This window comes from Manacus candei, unplaced genomic scaffold (assembly GCF_025592945.1).
Source record: "Manacus candei isolate 608988 ecotype Guabito, Panama unplaced genomic scaffold, ASM2559294v1 h1tg000014l, whole genome shotgun sequence".
Lineage (NCBI taxonomy): Eukaryota > Metazoa > Chordata > Aves > Passeriformes > Pipridae > Manacus > Manacus candei.
In genome coordinates this window covers 34,706,065-34,726,148 of record NW_026138062.1, presented here as the reverse complement: position 1 = coordinate 34,726,148, position 20,084 = coordinate 34,706,065, and the positions used below count along the sequence as shown (strand labels likewise).

General features: G+C 39.3%; 1 protein-coding gene across 5 annotated transcripts in view; it reads right to left on the bottom strand.

Annotated features, from left to right (window-relative positions):
- The window catches only part of ATP8A2 (ATPase phospholipid transporting 8A2), a 330,711-nt gene that overhangs the window by 197,042 nt on the left and 113,585 nt on the right, over positions 1–20,084 (bottom strand). For all 5 annotated transcript variants that reach the window (XM_051780106.1, XM_051780107.1, XM_051780110.1 and 2 more), the window contains one exon: positions 14,954–15,126. In XM_051780106.1, coding sequence (XP_051636066.1) covers positions 14,954–15,126 — 173 coding nt within the window. The remainder of the gene's footprint in view (positions 1–14,953; positions 15,127–20,084) is intronic.

Sequence of the window (20,084 nt, the reverse complement as noted above, 5' to 3'; positions counted from 1 at the left end):
CAATTAGAACTGACAATAGAAGAAAGTCTTTTTACGATCTTCAGTCATCACTACATAAAACACCATACTGGACTCCATTCTGCACTCAGTTCCTTCTTTTTCTCAAAAAGAAAACTTAAAGTAAGTTTACTGGTTTTAATCCTTTTCTTGTTCTCAGGCCAAAACCAAAATTCTTTCCAACCCATTCTGGACCCAGAGTGTGAATACTGAGCATGAGCTGGGCTTGTTTGCTGCACCTTCAGCTAAATTACTGCTGCCACCACTGTTCCTGCTCTCTACCATCTCGTAAAATATTGGCTTCTGCTGTACATATCCAATAGAGAAAAAAAATTAATTTTCCCCTAAACACAGCAAACTGGCAACAAGATCACAGATCAGCCTGTCTGCCTGGTATGCAAGACTAAAATCCAAAAATGAACTGAAGGCGCAATGTAAAGAAGGTGAAAGGCGTATGGGGAAAAAGGAAATGCAAACAGTGGTTGTAGAAGAGGAAAATCAGATATGAAAAGGAGACCATGATTGTGAAAGATGTGGTTTCTAAAAATCTAGATACTGCTGTCTTGTTACACTGCTGTATACATATAAAATGGCTGCACACCTTAAAACATCAGCACAAATTAGAGAACCCATGCCAGAATCCCACAATAAAAATGCCCTGTTCTTTAAACACAAAAACACAGGCAAACTAGTAGGGAGCAATCAGGTGTCACACATTAAATAAATAGATTTGGAACAGTATAAAAACTCCAGTGTAAGCTGACAGTATCCCTTTCCCTCTTGCACTGTCTACTCTCCAAGCTCCTTGCTGTGACCCCAGCAGCTTATATTTTTCAGCAAAGCTCTTCAGGCTCACTGCAATTCCCTCTATGTTAAGAGGGCCCAGGAAAATTCACACTGCTGTGAAGAAACTGAAATGACAGACCTGCCTCCATCACACCATGGGACACCTAGGACTGAGAGAAAACCTCTTTTCTGTTTTCACAAACTCCATCTAACCCTAGCATGCCAAGGAACTGAAAATGTTGCTGCCAGTCACTGAAAGAGCAACAAGTCTGACCCCTTGTACCACCGTGGGTGCTCCACATGACCGATCTTTTAAGTGAAGGACTGCAGAGACCAAGAACTGGCTTTACCCCAAGAGATGCCTACAAAAAAGCCAGAAATCTGGAACATTTCTTCCCCTTCTCAGCACAGCTGTGAACTGCACATTGGAAGCCAACCTTTGATAAGAGGCACAAATACCACTAAAAAAGAGCTCTGAATCAGTGGAGCTTTTTATATACTGTAATAGATCCCAACTGTATCAAAAGATTAATATTGACCTCTCAGGACTAAGGATATGGTATCGGGTCCAGGATATATGCTTTTAAAAGGTCCCTAAATGCTTATTCATCTAATAAACCACAAAAGCTCTAAAGAAGCTGCTGCCATCTGTTTACTGGACTTGGACATTTCTATATGATCCTCTCTCTACCTCCACCAACTGGATACAAAAGAAGAAACTAAAACCAGAAAAATTAAAACTAGGACTGCATTCTTTAGTCACAAGATTTCTCTTGAGTACTGAAAGGATCTCCAAAACTTTGCAATGTGTGGTACAACAAGTTGCATTGTGGGCAGATTTGAAGCTTTAACTCTACATTTCCTTAATTCTGTCATGTAAATCAGACTCAATTTCTTTTGCATATAGTTCTTTTCAGTTTAATGTGAATTCATTTACTATTTGCAATTTGAAATAAAAATATTTGTTTTAAGCCAACAATTTGAAAGTAGTGGTTGAGGAGGAAAGAGTAGTTAAATGACAGCTTTCCTTTGATCCTCAGGTCTTCACAGTTAAGATGGGGAGGGACCCACTAACCACATCATAGATTAGGTACTGAACACATTTTGTCCACATCATAGAAAATATTAGTCTTTTGGATAAGCAAAGCAACTAATTTAATGATACCAACAGTAACTAGAACAGGTTTATAAGAAATCAAATAATTGTTTAAGGAGTTCTTTGATTCTCTGTTTTCAAACAAAATCAGGCACAGTGCTTGCTTTGGGGAAGGCTACAACTACTCTGTTATGCTTAAAGGGCCCCCAGCCACTGGCTATTATGCACAAAAAGGACCTCTACCTTCACCCTTTACTTGAGTTTAGACTATCATCTCAGACTGAGGTAGTCTACACTCTCCAGTCCCATCATGTTAACTGCTTTAAAAGCTCAGATATAGACCCGAGTAAGCGGCAGTGGGCACTGACACCCCAGCAGCACACAGTATCAGAAGGGTAACTCCTCCCCAGCCAAGGACATGAGTTAAACAGTCTTTTCTCTGCAGGGAATACCCTGATGGCCAATTAGAATCCACGGCATTAAACATTCATATACTTCCTGGTTAAACATTAGAAAACAGAATTCAATTTCTTAAAGTACATGGTTTTCTCATAGCCCAGGATCTCCACAAGCACAGCATGCTCACAGCAGTGCACTGGACAGCAACCGCTGGGTCCACCAGCCTCCACTGGGGCATGCCCTGCATGTTTACGAGGTATGCCAGCCCAAATGAGATGCCTGTACTCTGTCCATATTGATTGCCAGGTTAGCCACAACATGAAAAAAACCCATAAAATTAAGTGGTCACAGGAAGGAAAAAAATACCTGCAGCTTCTCATCCATACAACCAACGTGAACCTTGCATATACTTGTAGACACACACCAGCTTCTTATAAACCAGAAAATCGTGCAGTCATCTGTTTCAAAAATAGTCATGCAATATTTACTCTCTAAATGTGAAGGTACTTCGTATTTTAAAACTCTAAAAATAAAGTTCAAAATGTGAATAATAGTCACCTTGTCCTGGGGAGAAGAAAATTTCTCAAAGTCTCTAAAGCAATGCCATACAACAAGGTACTGAACCTTTCACAGACAGTTTTCAGAATAGTATTCAGTAGTTTTGAAATTACTTCACCACATCTTTGACTTACTGTCTTTTAACTGTATGCTACTGCCACTAATATTTTTTTTTCATTTTGTTATCTGCAGTGTATCACAGGTACACACAGTGACCACACACTGGAAGAGATTGTCCAGGGAGGTTGTGCATTCTCCCTCAGAGATATCAAGATCTGTTTGGATGTAATCCTGTGCCACGTGCTCTAGGATAACCCTGCTTGAGCAGGGAGATTAGACCAAATAACCCATTATGTTCCCTTTCAGCCTGACCTATGTGGTGATTCTACAATTCCGTATCACCTCAAGTCCATTGTTAGAAGCAGACACGGCCAAAACAGTTGAACAGGGTTTTAGCTGACCAGGTACAGCAGGACAGTCTCCCAGAACAACTCTGTTGTTGTCAACAAGCATGAAAGTGGGCTTCTTAGACCTTTTTTTCTTAAATCACCACTGTTTACTTCACCCATTCAACCAGCCAGACAAAACCAGCAAATCCCATGAATGTGCTAAGAACTCCTGAGCTCAGCAATTAAAGTAAAAACATTCATTAGATTCTTACACTTGGGCAGGATAAAACCTAGTTCTATGTTGCCTTTAAAAGCCTACCCTAACTAAACATCCCTGAACAGCTTAGATTTCCAGCCCACACATGTTGGTTATCAAAAGAAACAGACATGAGAAACAATGAAGGAGAAAGCTTGCACATATTTCTTCCTTAGACTCCTAAAACCAGCTGTACTGGAAAAACGAAGCTAAGTTAGCCACTCAGAACCAGTGGAAGGACAGTCACAAGCACCACGGGTTAAAAGCAATCACGTTCCCTTGAAGGGAACTGCTTACAAGTGTTGCTTGATTTTTTCCTTCCAAGATGCAATCAGAACTTCTTAACCAACAGGAATGCAGCTACATCTTGCACAGTAACAAAAAAATCCAGCAACTGCTTGTTACCCTGGAGGTTGTCCTCAATTCTAAGTTTAACTCAGTCACATTCTTACTCCTGCTATATCAATCAACATTCAAAAGTCTACAAAGACCTGATCTGAGCAGCAGAAAACCCCATAGTACAGCTACTTTCCATTTATAAAAATCACAGCCAAGTTAGGTCTCAAAATATGTCTGTATCAAGTCTGACAACTTTATGCATTTTTGCCAGTTTTTGTCAGCTACTCTTGTCATTTTTAAGGATGTTCATTGGGGGATGGAAGAACAACACACACAAAGGTCCCACAAATAGCCCTCAAAAGAGCCAAGACATGCACACACATCTGATCTGCAGGCAATGATCTCAACATCATTAGTTTAGTCTTGGACACACTCATATCACTATGGCAGTGTACAGAGCCATTGCATCTCCTGGAAGAAATCACTGACCCACCATTCCAAGAGACCCATCACACAATGCATAGATTTGGATGATCTGTCTGTACAACCAAGGCATATGGAAGTACCTCACCCGGAGGATGAGGAATGTCAGGTAGAAAGTTTTAGAGAACCTTGGCCCTTTTGGGGCCCCTTCGGAGCCCTTTTGGATATATTGGACACCAAATATCTCGTATGCAAAAATGACCCTCCACCTTCTGAGTACAGACACTTCTGAGCTTAACGTTTCACCAAATGAAAGACTAAAACCAAGAGAGAGTACAGAGAGTACTGAACCAGGGCAAATGGTTCTACATACATAACAGAGCCACCTTCCTTGAACTGCAGAAACATTCTTAAGACCTTCCAGCCTCCACAGAGACTGTCAAATCCTGCTTCTCCACTCAGGAGGATCAGTTCAGCCAGCAACCTCTGAATGTTCAGTACATCCTTCTCAAGAATAAGAAGCTATTTTGCAGAAAGATGCATTTGAGTTCCCAGACAGATGTCTTCAGCCCAACTATATGCAGTTAGTATCTTGTCTTCATTTTGAGACACTAACACATGATGTCACAAGTTTTTTTTGTTAATTTTTAAGACTTCTTGGTTCTCCCTTATTAGGGCCCAAAAGTAATAGCTCTTTCAAGATTACATGTAGGTAGATAACCACAGGTAACATGCAACACAGGTTCAGACATTCTGATCAAAGTGTGATACGGAGCAATTTAAAGTAAGTGACATGGAAAACAGTAAGACAAGGGGGTTATGAAGAAGCAAGATATTAAAAACATTATAATTTTCAATGCCTATCACTGTATCATCTGTTCTAGACACTATGGGAGAAGCAAGTTTAAAAGAGAAGAAAACTTCATGCAACACACATGCCAAAAGGAGATATCAAAGTAGCCTTCCCAAAATAGGTTGGAGTTATTTAAACCTCCTTTCTCAGAGAAAACACAAGAAGAGCCTACTGGTAAATGCAGAAAATAAGTCTCTACCATTTTAATCTTGCCAGTTGTGTTCAGAACACACAGCCTCTCAAGCTTAATGGTAGTTCTGCTACAGCAGAAAATGAGTTTTTCGTCAAGTTTTGGAGTATATTTTTGCAAGTCCTCGCACATTTGCTAGATTACCTTTTCTTAGAAGTACTAAGGAGAATGACTAGCACAGGGAGAAAGATTTTTCTTTTTTAAAAGGATGAGTTCAGTATTGCTCTGCATAAGCAAGTGACCATACCTTACAGAAGATTCTGCAAAGAATGATTTCTGTTCTCTGTGGGCAACTGTACAAAGGAAAGTCTAACCCCTCCCAAAAGCTATCACACCACAAACACAGGTATTTTGCTAAATGGCTTCCTATGAGGCAGCCTTGATTGCCCTGCAGAATATGGTGGGATCTACTCATATAGTTAAAGAAAAGTCAAGTCTATAGATCTATATGTTTCAAGCACATAAGCAGGCCAAAAACTGCATAACCCACTGGAACCAGTGCCTCTTCACTCTTCTACTCATGAACAAACTCAAAGAGTTTGCTTCCTAGTCTAGCCTGTTGAATCAAATCAGGTTAACTTTATTTTCCTCAAGCACAGTTTTGTTTTTATTGTCACAACTTCAGAGATATGAACAGCAGAGAAACATGTCTAAGTCTAGCCATTCTATTCAGTGGAAGGTCAGATTTTTCCAAATATCTAGTACTGATTCAGCCGTGCTCCTACTGAACTCAGACATACTCTAGAGTCAGTTTCTACCAACACTAAGCACTTTTGGAAACCCTGACCAGAGCTATTTCACCAGTTCAGTGTCCTGCATATTACTGCAGTGCACTAAAGCCCAGAGTTCTCATCAAGGCAATTCCCAGCAGTACTAAGAAGCTTACAGAACAGACTGTTACTGCCTCTGTAATTTTATAGCTTGTACTTTTAACAATGGAAAACACAATATTTAGGTGGACCTGTGGGACAGAGCACAAGACTCCGCTGAATCTTATGAAAGGAGTAATATCATAGTTGTTTTGAGTCTTGTTTCTGAATGCAGTGCAGCACCATGTATTCTTTAGAAGCCTCTGTCCTCTGTAAATTCAAGCATCAGGGTATTAGTGAAATTCAAATATTTGGAAGACAAAAATAAGGATTTCCATAAAAGCAAGGCGTATTCTCAAATCCTCTCCTAGGAGAAGTTTTGAGATCTTTTATAACTACCCAATATTCAGAGAAGGAAATTCAGAATAGTAAGCACTGATCAAGATGAGGTTACCTATTCCCTCGTAACGTTCTACAAGCCATTACAAGAAAACAGAAAAGGTGAAATATTTCTTTGCCACTGCAACCTGGTAAGCAAGGAATTAAGGACCTTTTCTACACAGTCAGAAGCCTTTACAAACCAGCTGCAAGACTGCAGAAAGGTACCAGACCCCCTTGGCCTCCATCCAGCCTCATGGACCAGCAGGGAATTCCTTAAGAGGAAACATTCAGTCACTCCCTGGCAGATAACATACTGTTCCAGGAACTCAGGAAAAGGGTATTTGGTGCAGCAAACAAGAAGCAGTTAGAAAAAGGGATGACTGTGTCAAGAGTCTAATTGTGCCAGAACGCCCAAACAGGAAAAAAATTGCATAACTGAGGTCTAATGGAGAATTGGAATATCTGACACAACTTGGATTTGTGAAGAAGCTTCAGCTGAGACAGGTCAGTGAGCTGCAGTTAAGCCTACACAACATCCTAATTAGAAACTGGTCTTATGAAACATAAGTGTATACACCAACGAATGTTTTTGTACGTTCTGTTAGAGGCCACATATTATATATGCAACACAAGCCATCTTGAAAGAGCTCAAACATTTTGTTGACAGCTAAGTTACAAAGTTAATTTATTATTCTATAATTCCACTGGCAAACTGGAAGAACTGGGTAAGCCCAGAGTCAATATGCACCACCCCCTAACTGTAAAAAACCCCAAAAACAAACACATACAAAACAAACAACCTCTCCTCCAGAAAAAAAAAAAAGCCCAAAACACAAACCCCTACACATTCTCATTAAAGAGAGTGGTGATAACACATACTTCCAAAATTATTTTCACAAAACAGAAGCCTAAAATGAAGTGATGCAAATAGTTCAAGGTGGGTTTCACAAGTATGACCTTGGTGTACTACCTCTGGATTAAAATGTGGAGACCTTTGGTATTCATACTGTCACCCTCAACAGCTTTGCATAGGAAGTGAAGAATATTATATTCAGTAAAGAAGGCAGAAGGAATTTCAGTGAGAAGGAAGTAATTGTTCAAGTTGGAACTGTACCAAAACACAGGGGTTAACACACTAACACTTGTGGAAAGAAAAATATACCAGTACTATGAATTTCTCATGGAACAGAAGGTATTCCAAACCACAGTTTTATCTTTCTTCTAAAACAGCATACATTCCAGCAGCATAGTGTTTTCTCATGTGCAGTATCTATGGAATGTTTATTTTCCAATTTGGGAAGTGCAGGGCTAAACATAGCACTGCTGGACGCTCCTGCTCAGAAACTGAAGAGACTAGTAGCAATTTGGACAAGGTACTGCAGTGTGGTGAAAAAAATGATACCGATACCATTTGGAACTGTTTGCGAGTATTACCACCCCATTGCTCAAGACAGAAATTTCTCTTGCTTTTTATGAAATACATCAAGTGAAATGCTAAGATTTTGGTCACCTAAATACTAGGCTTACAACACAAAAAGGCAACAAATGAACTTAAAAAATAACAACTAAGGTAAACAGCACTTGGAGGAGAAACTTGCTAAGTTTTTATCAGGACATGAAATATAGAAAATGTGCCTTTCCTCGAACTTTTTCCACATACGTGCTGATAACTGAATTTGCCAGTAAAAACAGTAACAGAAAGAGGAAGTTCAGGTGAAGTAGAATATTTCACGAACAGATTTTTCATTCGTACTCACACTTATGGGCATGAGAATTCACTCAGCTGGTCATCTCGTATAAACAATCTCAACACTAGAACAGATACCCAATACAAACTGAAGTACACAAGTGTCAAAAACACAAATTTAGTCAATTAACTATTTTTCTTAATTAAATTCAAAAAAGCAAATATTTTACCAAATTGTGAATGGCAGTGGAAACTGGAACACTGGTTCAACTTAGAGATCACTTTCTCTGAATTATTTCCTCATCTGAAGTACACGGCAAGAAACACAAAATAATTCTAAGTATAGTCACAGTCACATTAATGGGAGACAGTTAAGTGATAAGGAATGTTTGGCCATATAGCAGGAATCATTTAAGTTCAGGCTGTCAGACAACTGAATAGTTACCCAAGGGAAAGAATGAAACATGCTTCACCTGTGTCTTTTAAAAAGAAACAGTCAAAACAGTATTAATTGTTGTTAACTGTTTATATATTTAATGTAAATAAAGATAATCCTAGGGAAGTGAACAAGTGATTCATGGATGTTTGACTTAATAAGCATGTACTGCCTTACGAAATACTACCCTGAGTCTGGGATGTTTACCAATGCATCTAATTGAGTCATATTTTGGAGAAACACTAATGCGCTCAAGATTAGAGTCAAGTCTTGGCTTTTTGACTTGTCAGTTGACCAGACAAATGACTTAAAACAATAGTAATTTTTTTACCCTTTAAACACTAGCTATGTATTTGAATTATTTAAACTATGAGAGTGACGTTCAGGAGCTGTCAAAGCTCAGGACACTGATTAACAAGAACAAACAGAAGCCAGAACATTCAGCAGAAACTCACTCTGTCACTCAAAAGGCAAAACAATTACTAAAATTTCTAAGACCAACCTCTCCTGAAGTTGGCCCATATTAGCTTTCCAACACAGAATTGGTGGTATTTTGCAAGTTTACTTAGCTCTTGCAAAGCAGCCAACAGGCTTTTAAGAAAAGTAACCATAAAATCCCGAGATCACTTTACACATCCCTACATACACATTGGACAGTTTAGGTAATCATTTCTAATCATCTGTGTATTCTTTATTCAGGAGTGCAAAGAGCACCACAATCCTGCAACCCCAAACCTTCCTCCCACTTCAATTATCTACAAATTTTAAAGCTGTCAGAATGATTCTTCCCTCCTGGTTTTCAAAGTCATGAGGTGAATATTGCTGTCATGAGTTGTCAAAAATAGAACAAGAGAATTAGCATTGATAATTTAGTAGGTGACAAGGAGGTGTTTCGAGGAAACAAACGTACATACAGCAAAGTGTAACACATCCATGACTTTCTTTGGGACCAATTAATATTAGAATTGGTTTGCATACTCAATCATAATTCCACTGCTCATGAAAATGGGGATCTTATCTAATGAAAGCCAACAAGACACTTTTTTGATTTAATAAATAAGTACATTCTGAACTACAGCACAGAACAATCATTTTGTCAAATACTAACACCAGCAACAATATGAGACTTAGGGGCATAAATATTTGAGTATTCCAGATGTTCATTTTGTGAGCTGTATTATTAGTGTCTCCTCCAAATGATGACGGAAGACCAGAAGCACCTAAGCTATGGCCTTACAACTCAGACTGCTAAGACAACTTCACCCATCTCTTCTCAGTACTTACCTGATGAAGTGACACTAGCAATTAGCAACAGGTACTCTTCACAACTCACTTCTTTCCTTCCCTTATCCAGCCTCCTGTTTGCAGGTCATTAAAGCCCTTCCAACACCCAAGCAGGCACACTCTAGTCAAAGGGTATGTTCATTCCAGAATATGTAGTGTCTGTTCTCAAAGCGATGCTTGTGGGCTCATGTCCTTACCCTTGCATACTACATACACTAGCAATGCAGATGGAAAAACAGGGGAGTTTGTTGTTGCTGGTGGGTTGTTTAAAGAACAACCATTTTCTCATCTTGTTTACTTCTTTACTCAGTTCCCAACCATTATTGCTACAGCTCAAGGTACTGAAAGCAACGGTTTGTGCCACTATCACCTCACAAAGTTGGTGAGGTTGGGCAGAAGCCCTCCAGTCAGTATTCAGATACTGGGCAACAACTGCACACACCTTTCACACCTAAAAGCAAGCAAAATCATGATGATGTATTAGCTATGAGATGGCAAGAGCCCCTGTGGAAATAGCAGAGAGTCACAGACATTGGTGCTGCTGGATTTCCTAAGTTTCTGCTCATGCTACACCACTTTATAGATATCTCCGCAGAACAGGACATCTGATGAAAGTATAGTAGAAAAGTTAAAGTTGACAGATTTTACAGCAATTGAGACATTTTTCTTGGTTTTCCTATTGCCTGAAATGCCACCTACAAGGGCATCAACTCGTTCATTCAGATGAAAAGCTGCAGGATCTAAGTCTATGTTTGGAAGAGTATTACTCCATTGAAACAATATTCTAGCACCATCACCTCAAGCAGTATTGCAGAAATGGTCAGTAATACAAGAGAAAAAAGAAACAATGCTAAGGCAGCCCAATGACAGATGTGGTCCCAGCCCTATGCTACACACCACTCTGGAGATGCTTGTTTTTTTCTGCTTACATCTGTAAGAGAAATTAAATGACCACCTCTACTGTCCAACCATTATATTTAAGTATGGAAGTACTTACAAACTGCTTGGAATTATTTAACATCTAAAATGCTGGTTAATTGCTTCTTCCTGATGCAAGTCTTGTTAATATGGCATTAAACCCATACAAAGGCAGACTCACTGTCACCTGTAGAAAAGTTCTATTAAACAACAAAAAAGTTCCCAAAGCATAGTCATAAAAAAGTATTTCTGAAACACCACACATTTCAATTACAAATATTTCAAGGCAGGCCCCTCAGTAGAGAATTAAATATGCTGCCATAACACATAAGTTATAGACTTTGCTGCTACTTTTATATGAAAAGCCAAAAATGGCAATCTGCTGTACAAACTAGCTAGTGTAAAAACACTAGAAGAATGGTAACACTACATTTTGTTATTAAAAAAATAATGTCACTTCTATGTAAGCCTTAACATTTAGTTCTCTCACAAAACATCAATAAAAACAGGTCCTTTAAGGAACATTTGAAAACCTGAGATAGGCAATCAACAGTTCAGATCTCACAAATGAAGTCATGAGTTCAACTGCCCTCAAAACAACATTTACTTCCACTGAAAAGTAAGTTCTGCTTGCCCTTGACATACTAACATCCCAGTCAGTATGAAGGAAGATAATAAGATCTGTCAGTTTCTGGAAAAACTTTTAACAAACAAGGCTTTTTCTTAAAGAGTTGTTTGATTTGATTTTGCTAGCTTTACCAAGTCTCCCAAGGGGTATATTTTTCTCCACTGTGCCAGTGGCCTGATAGAAATACTGTAACAGTGGAAGACTTAACCCTATCACAAGATACCATCTCTCCCTCTTAATGCAAAATGGAGCCAGGTTTACTACAGTTTCATTTTAAGAGATTACCCCTGAGAATCAAGTTCAGCTACAGTTTATGCCTAAAGTCCAGTAAGTGAATATACAGTGTATCTTAAGTATATTTAAAAAAAAAATTGAATAGCAAAATGCAGCTGAAACTCCCCAGAGGAGATGAAAATGTTTTAGTAAATTTATGAAATATTAAGTCTCACAAATTTATGCAATGTTAAGAATAGCAAAACAACTCCTCCTAGAGTGGTTAAACATCATACCACTAAGTTAAACACCCTGATCCCCCTCCCAATTAACATTTTTGTTTGAAGACTAACCATTTAATTTGAAATTTCCTCTTGCTATGCCAATTACATTTTAAAACTTTTTCCTGTGAAATTTAAGTGCACTATCTTATTTTACACACAAAGTACTATCAAAAACAACCCAGAGTAGAAAAAAAAAAAATGTTTTTCTTGCCTCAGTACCAAGCACCTGGCAAGTAAATGGAAGGTTCCTGCAAAGCCTTAAAGGTTATTAAAAGCATTCCTCCTTTTCCCTGGGGACTTAAAACTCAGTTATTTTCATTCCTCCTCTTAAGCCTATGAAATTACATCATCTTTTCCCCTTTGATTTATACTTTATAGTATTTTTTCCGCATTGTTCCTCAATTTGCTAATTCAGTAATAAATAAAACTCCTGTTGGCTCCCATAACGAAATAATAAGAGAGGAAATGCCCAGTATTGCATGTTTCTTTACAAAACAGGATCATTCATTATCTTAATTACATATATTCTGTGTATAATTTTAATAATTTGCAATTTATTATTTGTTTCAGCTACATAGGTCTTTGACTTAACTTGTCAAATCTTTGAAAAATAAACTAACAAACTGCCTTGGAAGGATCTCTACCAAAGCACTGTGATAGAGTACAAAAGGAAGAGCTTTCTATTTGCTCATGGTTTATTAACTTCCCCACAAACAGAGCATAAGTCTACACCCAGGGTCAATTCCCTTCCTGGGCACTTGGTGCTCTCTAAGCCCAAGGTAACTCTACACCAACCCTCTTACTGAACCTACATCTGGGCCTGTTGCATTCAAAAGATTGCTGCAATTATGTTAGTTCCCTCTTGTAAAACACTATTGTTCACTCCCATGAAACAGCTGCAAAAGTAAGACCCTCTGTTCTAACACTTAATGCCCTCTCCCTTTAGGCCCCTCCCCAAATTTAAAAGAAATTATCAATCAGCAGTAGCAAAAGAATTGGTATTAAAAACCCGGTTTAACAAAGTCATTGAAGTTGACAACCATTCAGAACAGGACTAGGAGGACAAAAAGCACTGCCTGGAAAAAATGAGACACCTGTCCCCAGTTGCGGAAGCCTAGAATTACCCACATTAGAAGAGACTGCTGGAAATGCCCCTGGCTAAAGCAGGATCAGCTAGAGGAGGTTGTCCAGTACCACGTCATCCAGTTGAATTTTTCATGTCTCAAAGAACAGAGACTCCACAACCCCTCTGGGAAACCTATTCCAGTGCTGGACCACACTCCCAGTAAAACAGTAGGATTTTGCTTGTGTTGAGACAGACATCGATGTGGTTTAATTTGTCTGCTGCATTTTGTCCTGTCACTGAGTGCTACAGAGGTGAGCCTGTCTCCTGCATCTTCATTCACTCTTATTATATATTCATACAAATTGATACACTGAGTATCAGGGAGCACAAACTGATACCCTCTGAGCCTTCTCTAGGCTGAACACTTCCAATTCTCTCAGCCTCTCCTCATATGAAAGATGCTCTAGCCCCTTTATCATCTTTGTGGTTCCTGCACTGGACTCCATTTAAATGGACACCATTAAACCTGTTTGCATCTTCTATTAAGGATCCCAGAACAGGACACAGCATTCCAGATGTGACCTCACCAATGCCAAGTGGAGAAGGAGGATCACCACCCTCAGTTTTTGGCAATGCTCTTTACACTGCAGCCCAGGGTACTGCTGATCTTTTTTTGCCACTAGGATTCATGCTGGCTCATGGTCAGCTTGTCCACCCAGACCCGAAGATCCTTCTGGACAAAGGTTCTTTCTAGCTTAGCAACACCCACAGTTTGCTGGTGCAAGGTGCTGTAACTCCCAAGGCACAAGACTTTGCATCTCCACTTCTTGAGCTTCATAAGATTTCTCTGCTCAATTCTTCAGCCTGTCAAGGTCCCTCAGCATGGCAGCACAGTCACCGGTATATTAGCCACTCCTCACAGCTTTGTATCATCTATAAACTTGCTGAGGGCATCCTCCATCTCATCATCAGGTCATTAATGAAGATGCTAAACAGCACTAGCCCCAGTACTGTGCCCTGCAGTACGATAGTCCAGGAGACATCTGGAAAGAAGCTAGTCAGACAGAAGCCCATGGGTTTACCTACTTTAGGTGCATGGACAGCAATTGCTTTTGCCATGTCATACTTGTATGATAGTATACACATAAAGATAAGTAAGGCTGCGAAACAGTAGTGCAAGGTCTCCATACAGTCATTCCCCACAGAGCAGGTCTTGCTTATGGACGCAGATAAAACTTCCTGTCTGCCTAAATCAACAGTTCCTTCTAGGTCACAGTTCTCCCGAGATACCAGGAATGAGCACAAATACATATACAGTCTTCAAAGCTGCACGATCTTTCCAAGTTAAAAATTATGCAGCCCTCCTGCCATAAAGTAAAGTAGGTCAACTTTTGGTTTTCATTTTCGTATTTCTAGGAAGGCTCTTATTTCCTTCTTCTGAAGTAGTCATGACATAGGATCACATCTGTGTACAGCTAAATCCACAAAAGGCAATAAATTCTGCTGTGACATCGTAAAGCAAGCATAAGTCTAACATTTAAATAGGGCAAATTGCACTGTTACCCACATGCTCACATAACATAAAATTTTAAGTCAAGACAAATTCATCCAGAGACCTTCTCTAGAGCTGAACTGAACAGTAACACAAACTTTTTGCTTACAAATGACTACATCCATACTATTCCTCCTCATCAGTGTCTACTATAATCAGGCAATCAGGCAAAATGTTTTCTCATGATCTTTCATCAGTTCATAAAAGAGATCAAACTCAATTGGGACTGAATGTGGCAGAAGGAACTACATTATTAGATAACAATTTTAGTGGAGGACTTGCTTCCTCCTCCATAGGAGCAAGGAAGACACTAATAAGCAACCTGCTTGGTAGCAGGGTGCATAGTAGGTTGAACTTTACAGGCTTCACACCCATTTTGTTACTTGAAAAAGTCACAGAAATTTCTTACCTGCAACAAATGACTGCTTTACAGGAGAGTGCCAAGTCTAGAAAGCTCTGCCTGACTTCAAATGAAAGGGCATACTTCAGTGTGTGGCCATCAATAATCAGGGCTATATCATTTTCCTTGCCCAGCGACTCCCCCAGACTGGTACAGTGTTGAGTCAGAGAGGCTCTTGTTGCCTGAAGAATAAATAGAAAGAAATCATGTTTCTTCATAATATAAGAATAGTGCATCCAAACTACAGCAAGGCATCTCCAGACTATGCAACAGAGCTCAGTATACGTGCATGCAAATCAGCAGAGACATAAATTTGTGTTTTTACAGAACCTCGTGCATAAATATTGATTTGTCACAAATCAGCAAAAGTTGCCTCCGCTTGCTTAGGAAACCATGTCTTGTTTCAGTGCAGACTCCAGCATCTCCACTACACAGTCCTGTATGATGCATGTGCCCACAGTACTTGGCATACATCCTTTTCAACTGCAGCCCAAATGAATTAACTTTCCTGGGCCAAACAGGTGGGAGGAGGATCAGGCCACTTTCACACAAAGTGGAGAGAAAAGGGGGGGAGGGAAAGAGGGAAAGTTGCTTTGCAATTCATTTTCTCTCACCCCACTCACTGATACAGTAGTCAAAACAAACTCACTCTGATTCACAAGAAAACTAGCCCCAAACTGGAGAAAAATTTACAGATTAAGTTAATGAGTATGACAGACTGCCCAATTCAGCCCTTTCAGACTCAGACTACCTTTTGCACCTTCTTCATTACAAGAATGACTGCATTATTCCCTGTTTCCCCATTAAAATGTGAGGGATTAGATTTATGATTTTATGACTGTACCTGAAAATTTAACACAAAGTAGATGACTGTGCTTAAACCATTAGAGACCAGTGCTGGGAAAACAAGGGTATGTCTTCAGGGAAAAAAGCTGTTTTATCTAGTTCAACACTGCTATGGTGAACTTGCCACAGGTTGCTGCATGAGAGGAGCCCCAAAGAGAAGATACAAGGACTCCCTGAAACAACATCTCAGCCTTGGCCATATTGATCAGCATAACTGGTCTGCTCTGGCCTCCAGTCGGGAGGTCTGGAGACACACCATCTATAACGCTGCTGCTTCTTTTGAGAACGCACGCAGGACCACTCTCAAGGAGAAAAGACAATGCAGAAAGAATCGTGCCTTGCAGAATTTACCACCTAAGGAGTCTTTCTGCTGTGCCTTTTGCAATCAGACATGCCTGTCTCATATTGGCCTTTTTAGCCACCAGCACGCTTGTGACAAATGTGGATAGAGCCCTTCCCAAATCTTCATTTGCGAAGCCCAGCCATGATTCTATAAGGAATAAAGTTTCGGTAATGTTATCAATAATAAAATTTTATTCCAAGAACTCCCACCCCTGGAAACTTAAGAGTGTCATTTCTTTGTCTTTACTGCTTCCTCTCAGTGTTGCTCAAACATTTTTCTTGCTCTCAAATGCAGAATTAGCCCCCATCCTTTTCCTGAAGGCACCCACAGGATTAAAAGCTCCACTAACTATTTGAAACCAAGGGAGTCAGTCCTTGCCCTTATTTCCTGTCTAGCACTTTGGGCACTTCAAGGGAAACACCCTCATTTTTCACCTGATCCAAAGAAGTATGAAGGGCCACAGCCTAACCACTCTCTCCCACAGCGGCACAGGAGAACCCTGAGGGCAAGTTTAGGAGGGTTATTCAATATCCATCATTGGTTGCTCAAAAGAAAAAGCCACATGGCAACAGCAAGACTAATAAAAGGGAACGTTGCTCATCAAATGAGATTACTACTATGTCCACAGCTTATTATCATAGCTATGCACAAGCCTCATCCAATTCATGCCCTGGTCATGGAACTTATTCATCTTATATTCGATTAGTAACAAGGTTAATAATACCTCAAAAGGCTATAAATTAAGAATTACAAATTGGGCACTTAATCTAACCAGCATTTGTAAAACTCTTAATATACTCATCTATACACCGGGTTAAATTACAACCTAATAGTTTATACAGTAAAAAAGCATGAATTATTATTTCTGTTTCTTCCAACTACTTACAAATGCTATGTTTTAAAAACAAAAACAAACTACTGCTCCTGTAGGCCACTGCAATTAAGAAGAATAAACTAGACCTCAAACTCCCTGGGTATACATATAATGAAGACTTCCTAAGTAAGCAGAGGAACAAACATTCAGAAACCATGGACAACTATATCCTTTTGTGGGCAACTCATTACTGGAAACTAGAGCAGAAATCTCTACTTTGATACCTAGCTTTTACTCTGTGTTTGACATCAAGGGATAAGTTTCTTCAAGTCACATCAAGCAAAACTAAATAAATCCTTTACTAAAACAAGCATGGTGGAGCAGAAATCACAGTAATCTTAAGAAAGTGTCTGGATAAACTCAGGCCTGTGGAATACCCCTGTCTTTTTACTGAGAACCCATCAAGTATAAAGGGAAAGTCTGTCAGGAGTTCTGACAAAAACAGAGTATTAGAAGCAAATATTACAAGCATCTCACTTAGCCATAATAAACTTTGTTTTCCTTCCCTCAAGATTTTCTTTTAACATACAGAGCATCCAGCTGCTCTGGGGAAGCCTAGAAAGGTCCCTGTCAATCAGACCTTATTGTACTGGCATATGAATTTCCAACAAATACTAAAAATACACAGTTTTAAGTAAAAGTCAGAAGGCGCAAAAACTGAAAAGTCCATTGGTTTTGTAGCCCTGATTCAGTGGGCTATTCCAATAAACATGGACACTTCATTAGCCAGGAGAGGACATGTGCACCTGCTTAAGCTGTCTGTTCAATCAGAGCAACATGATCAGTTTAGAGCTTCACTACGGCTTAAATACTCGTAAGACCACTGAACTTCAGAGCACAAACATGAAAAAAAAAATCAACCACAGAACTCAAACTGAAGAAGATAAGGAAATTAGGTTTTAATTTATTTTTATTTTACTTTTGCACATTTGACATGACTGGGGGCCTTGTTTCTAAAAGTATGAACAAGTCTGACAGATGCATTTAAGGGAAATTATTATGGTCTCTGGGCTTGAGTTAAATTCAAGACATGGTGCCATATTGCATAATCAACCCATCTCACCTGCTTTTCCTGTTTGTTTTTCCATTTCCATTTTAACCAAGTCATAACCACAAATACAAACCTTGAACAGAGCATTTACTTGTGTTACTGTCTTAAAATAAACTTTCAGATGTTATTGTTCTCTGTGTGCATAGTTTCCATCCAGAACACCAAGTAACATTATTAGTACCCTATTATAAATCTTCATAGCATAGTATAATTTGTTGACAGGCAGAAAACAAAAACATCCTGAAGCAGAATTTGTGTGGTCTTTTCTCTGGACTGCACTCTCAGGATCTTTAACAAACCTTCTGATGGCACGCCTGTATAATCTCACTTTCTAAAACCTCAGAAAAAACCCTGCTGAGCCCAACTTTGTATCTGAATTACAAAACTGACTAACAAAGTTTGGGATTTCCCAGGCTATTATTTTGCAGGTTGACAGAGCAAACACTAATACTTTTCACATGATGCTTAAAGTCAATTGGAAAGTCAATGCAATCAGAGTGAACCTAATCAGAGCTCTGCTGACTTCACTAAAAACAAGAGCAAACTCCTCATACTGTAATAAAAAACATTAGGAACATTACTATATAGGTTATATAACTTAATCTTTAGTGGGATTTTCTGTGTGTGCCTTGGGGTGGGTTTTTTGTAGTTGCTGGGTTTTTTGTTTAGTGGAGACTGCCCAATCCCTCCCACGAGAGCTTGCGAAGTGTGCACACTACAGCAAGAAATGTCGGTGTGTGAGGTAATTCAATATCCAACACAGAACCCAGTATCAGACAGTTGCCAGGAAAAAAAAAGAATCAAAAAAACCAAACAAAACTAAGTCAGTAGGACTTGCAAAAACTGGGTGCAAAAGACTCCAGCAGGATAACAGCCATTCCCTAAGCTTACCTTACAAAAAAGCTGATACCCAGAGAAGAACTGGACAATTATTATAAGATGATCAGCTCCAAACCACCTCTTCTCCTTCCTCCCCTGCATTTCCCCAGGAAGGCTCACAAAGTCACTGAGATGACAGTGAGAGACAGAAACAACAGAAATCTGGGCAGCCACTACACTCAGGTTTTGTCATAAGCATACAGTGATACATGGCCCACAAGGCAAAAGATCTTGGGAAGAGAACATGGCAAGTAGCATCACGTAGGCAAGGAGGTCTCTTCAGCTGAAGAGAGCCACTCATCCCTGGATCTGTGACCTCTAATAGACATATCTCCATAAGGTCAAAATCAGCCTTACATTCTGGCCTTCCTGTGCATCTACATTTCATGCACCCTCCATGCGTGGCCATTCCTCCATCTCAGAAGACCTAACATGACTCTCGCAGAACAAGCTCCTGCAGTAAGAAATATTAGTTTATAGTTAAAGTAACTTCTAAGTTTAAGTCAACTGTATACACTACTTGCTTCTATATTTATGTAAAAAGTACTGCTAGCTACAGCAGTTTAAAGAATTTTCCAAGTTAACTTCTTCCATCATCCTATAATTAATTTCCAAACCACTAAGTCTGATACGAGATTTAAATTGCACAATCTGCTAACTCATTGAAGTGCACTGCAGTGCCAGCTCAACTTATTTTAACAGTCCAAGGATTTACATTTTATGGCTTCTGTTTTCCTTCCTGTGCATTGATAATCTGAATAGTAACATGTAACCATTTTTTTTTACTGTGCTAAAAAAAGTAGTTTCAACTCAAAATATCTGCCATGCCCCCTGCTCCCCAGTGTTAAATCAAATTAAATGGAAAATCTTCCAAGGATAGCTTAAGAATTAAGCAAGCACTCCACTGCATAACCACATTCAAGATAACACTAGTCAACCCTACTTCATGGAAGATTTTCCACTACATATTAATTGCAACCTAAAAGCTTCACCACATGTTAGGTGAAGGCTTTGACTTCAATCTGCCTAGTTACTGTGCTAGAGAGATCTGTCAAGACATCTGGCAGAAGCAAATTTACAGGAGAATAGGAATAATCAACATAAAGGCAAGAAAAAACCTAATGTTTAAACCAAAGCTGGCAAAACA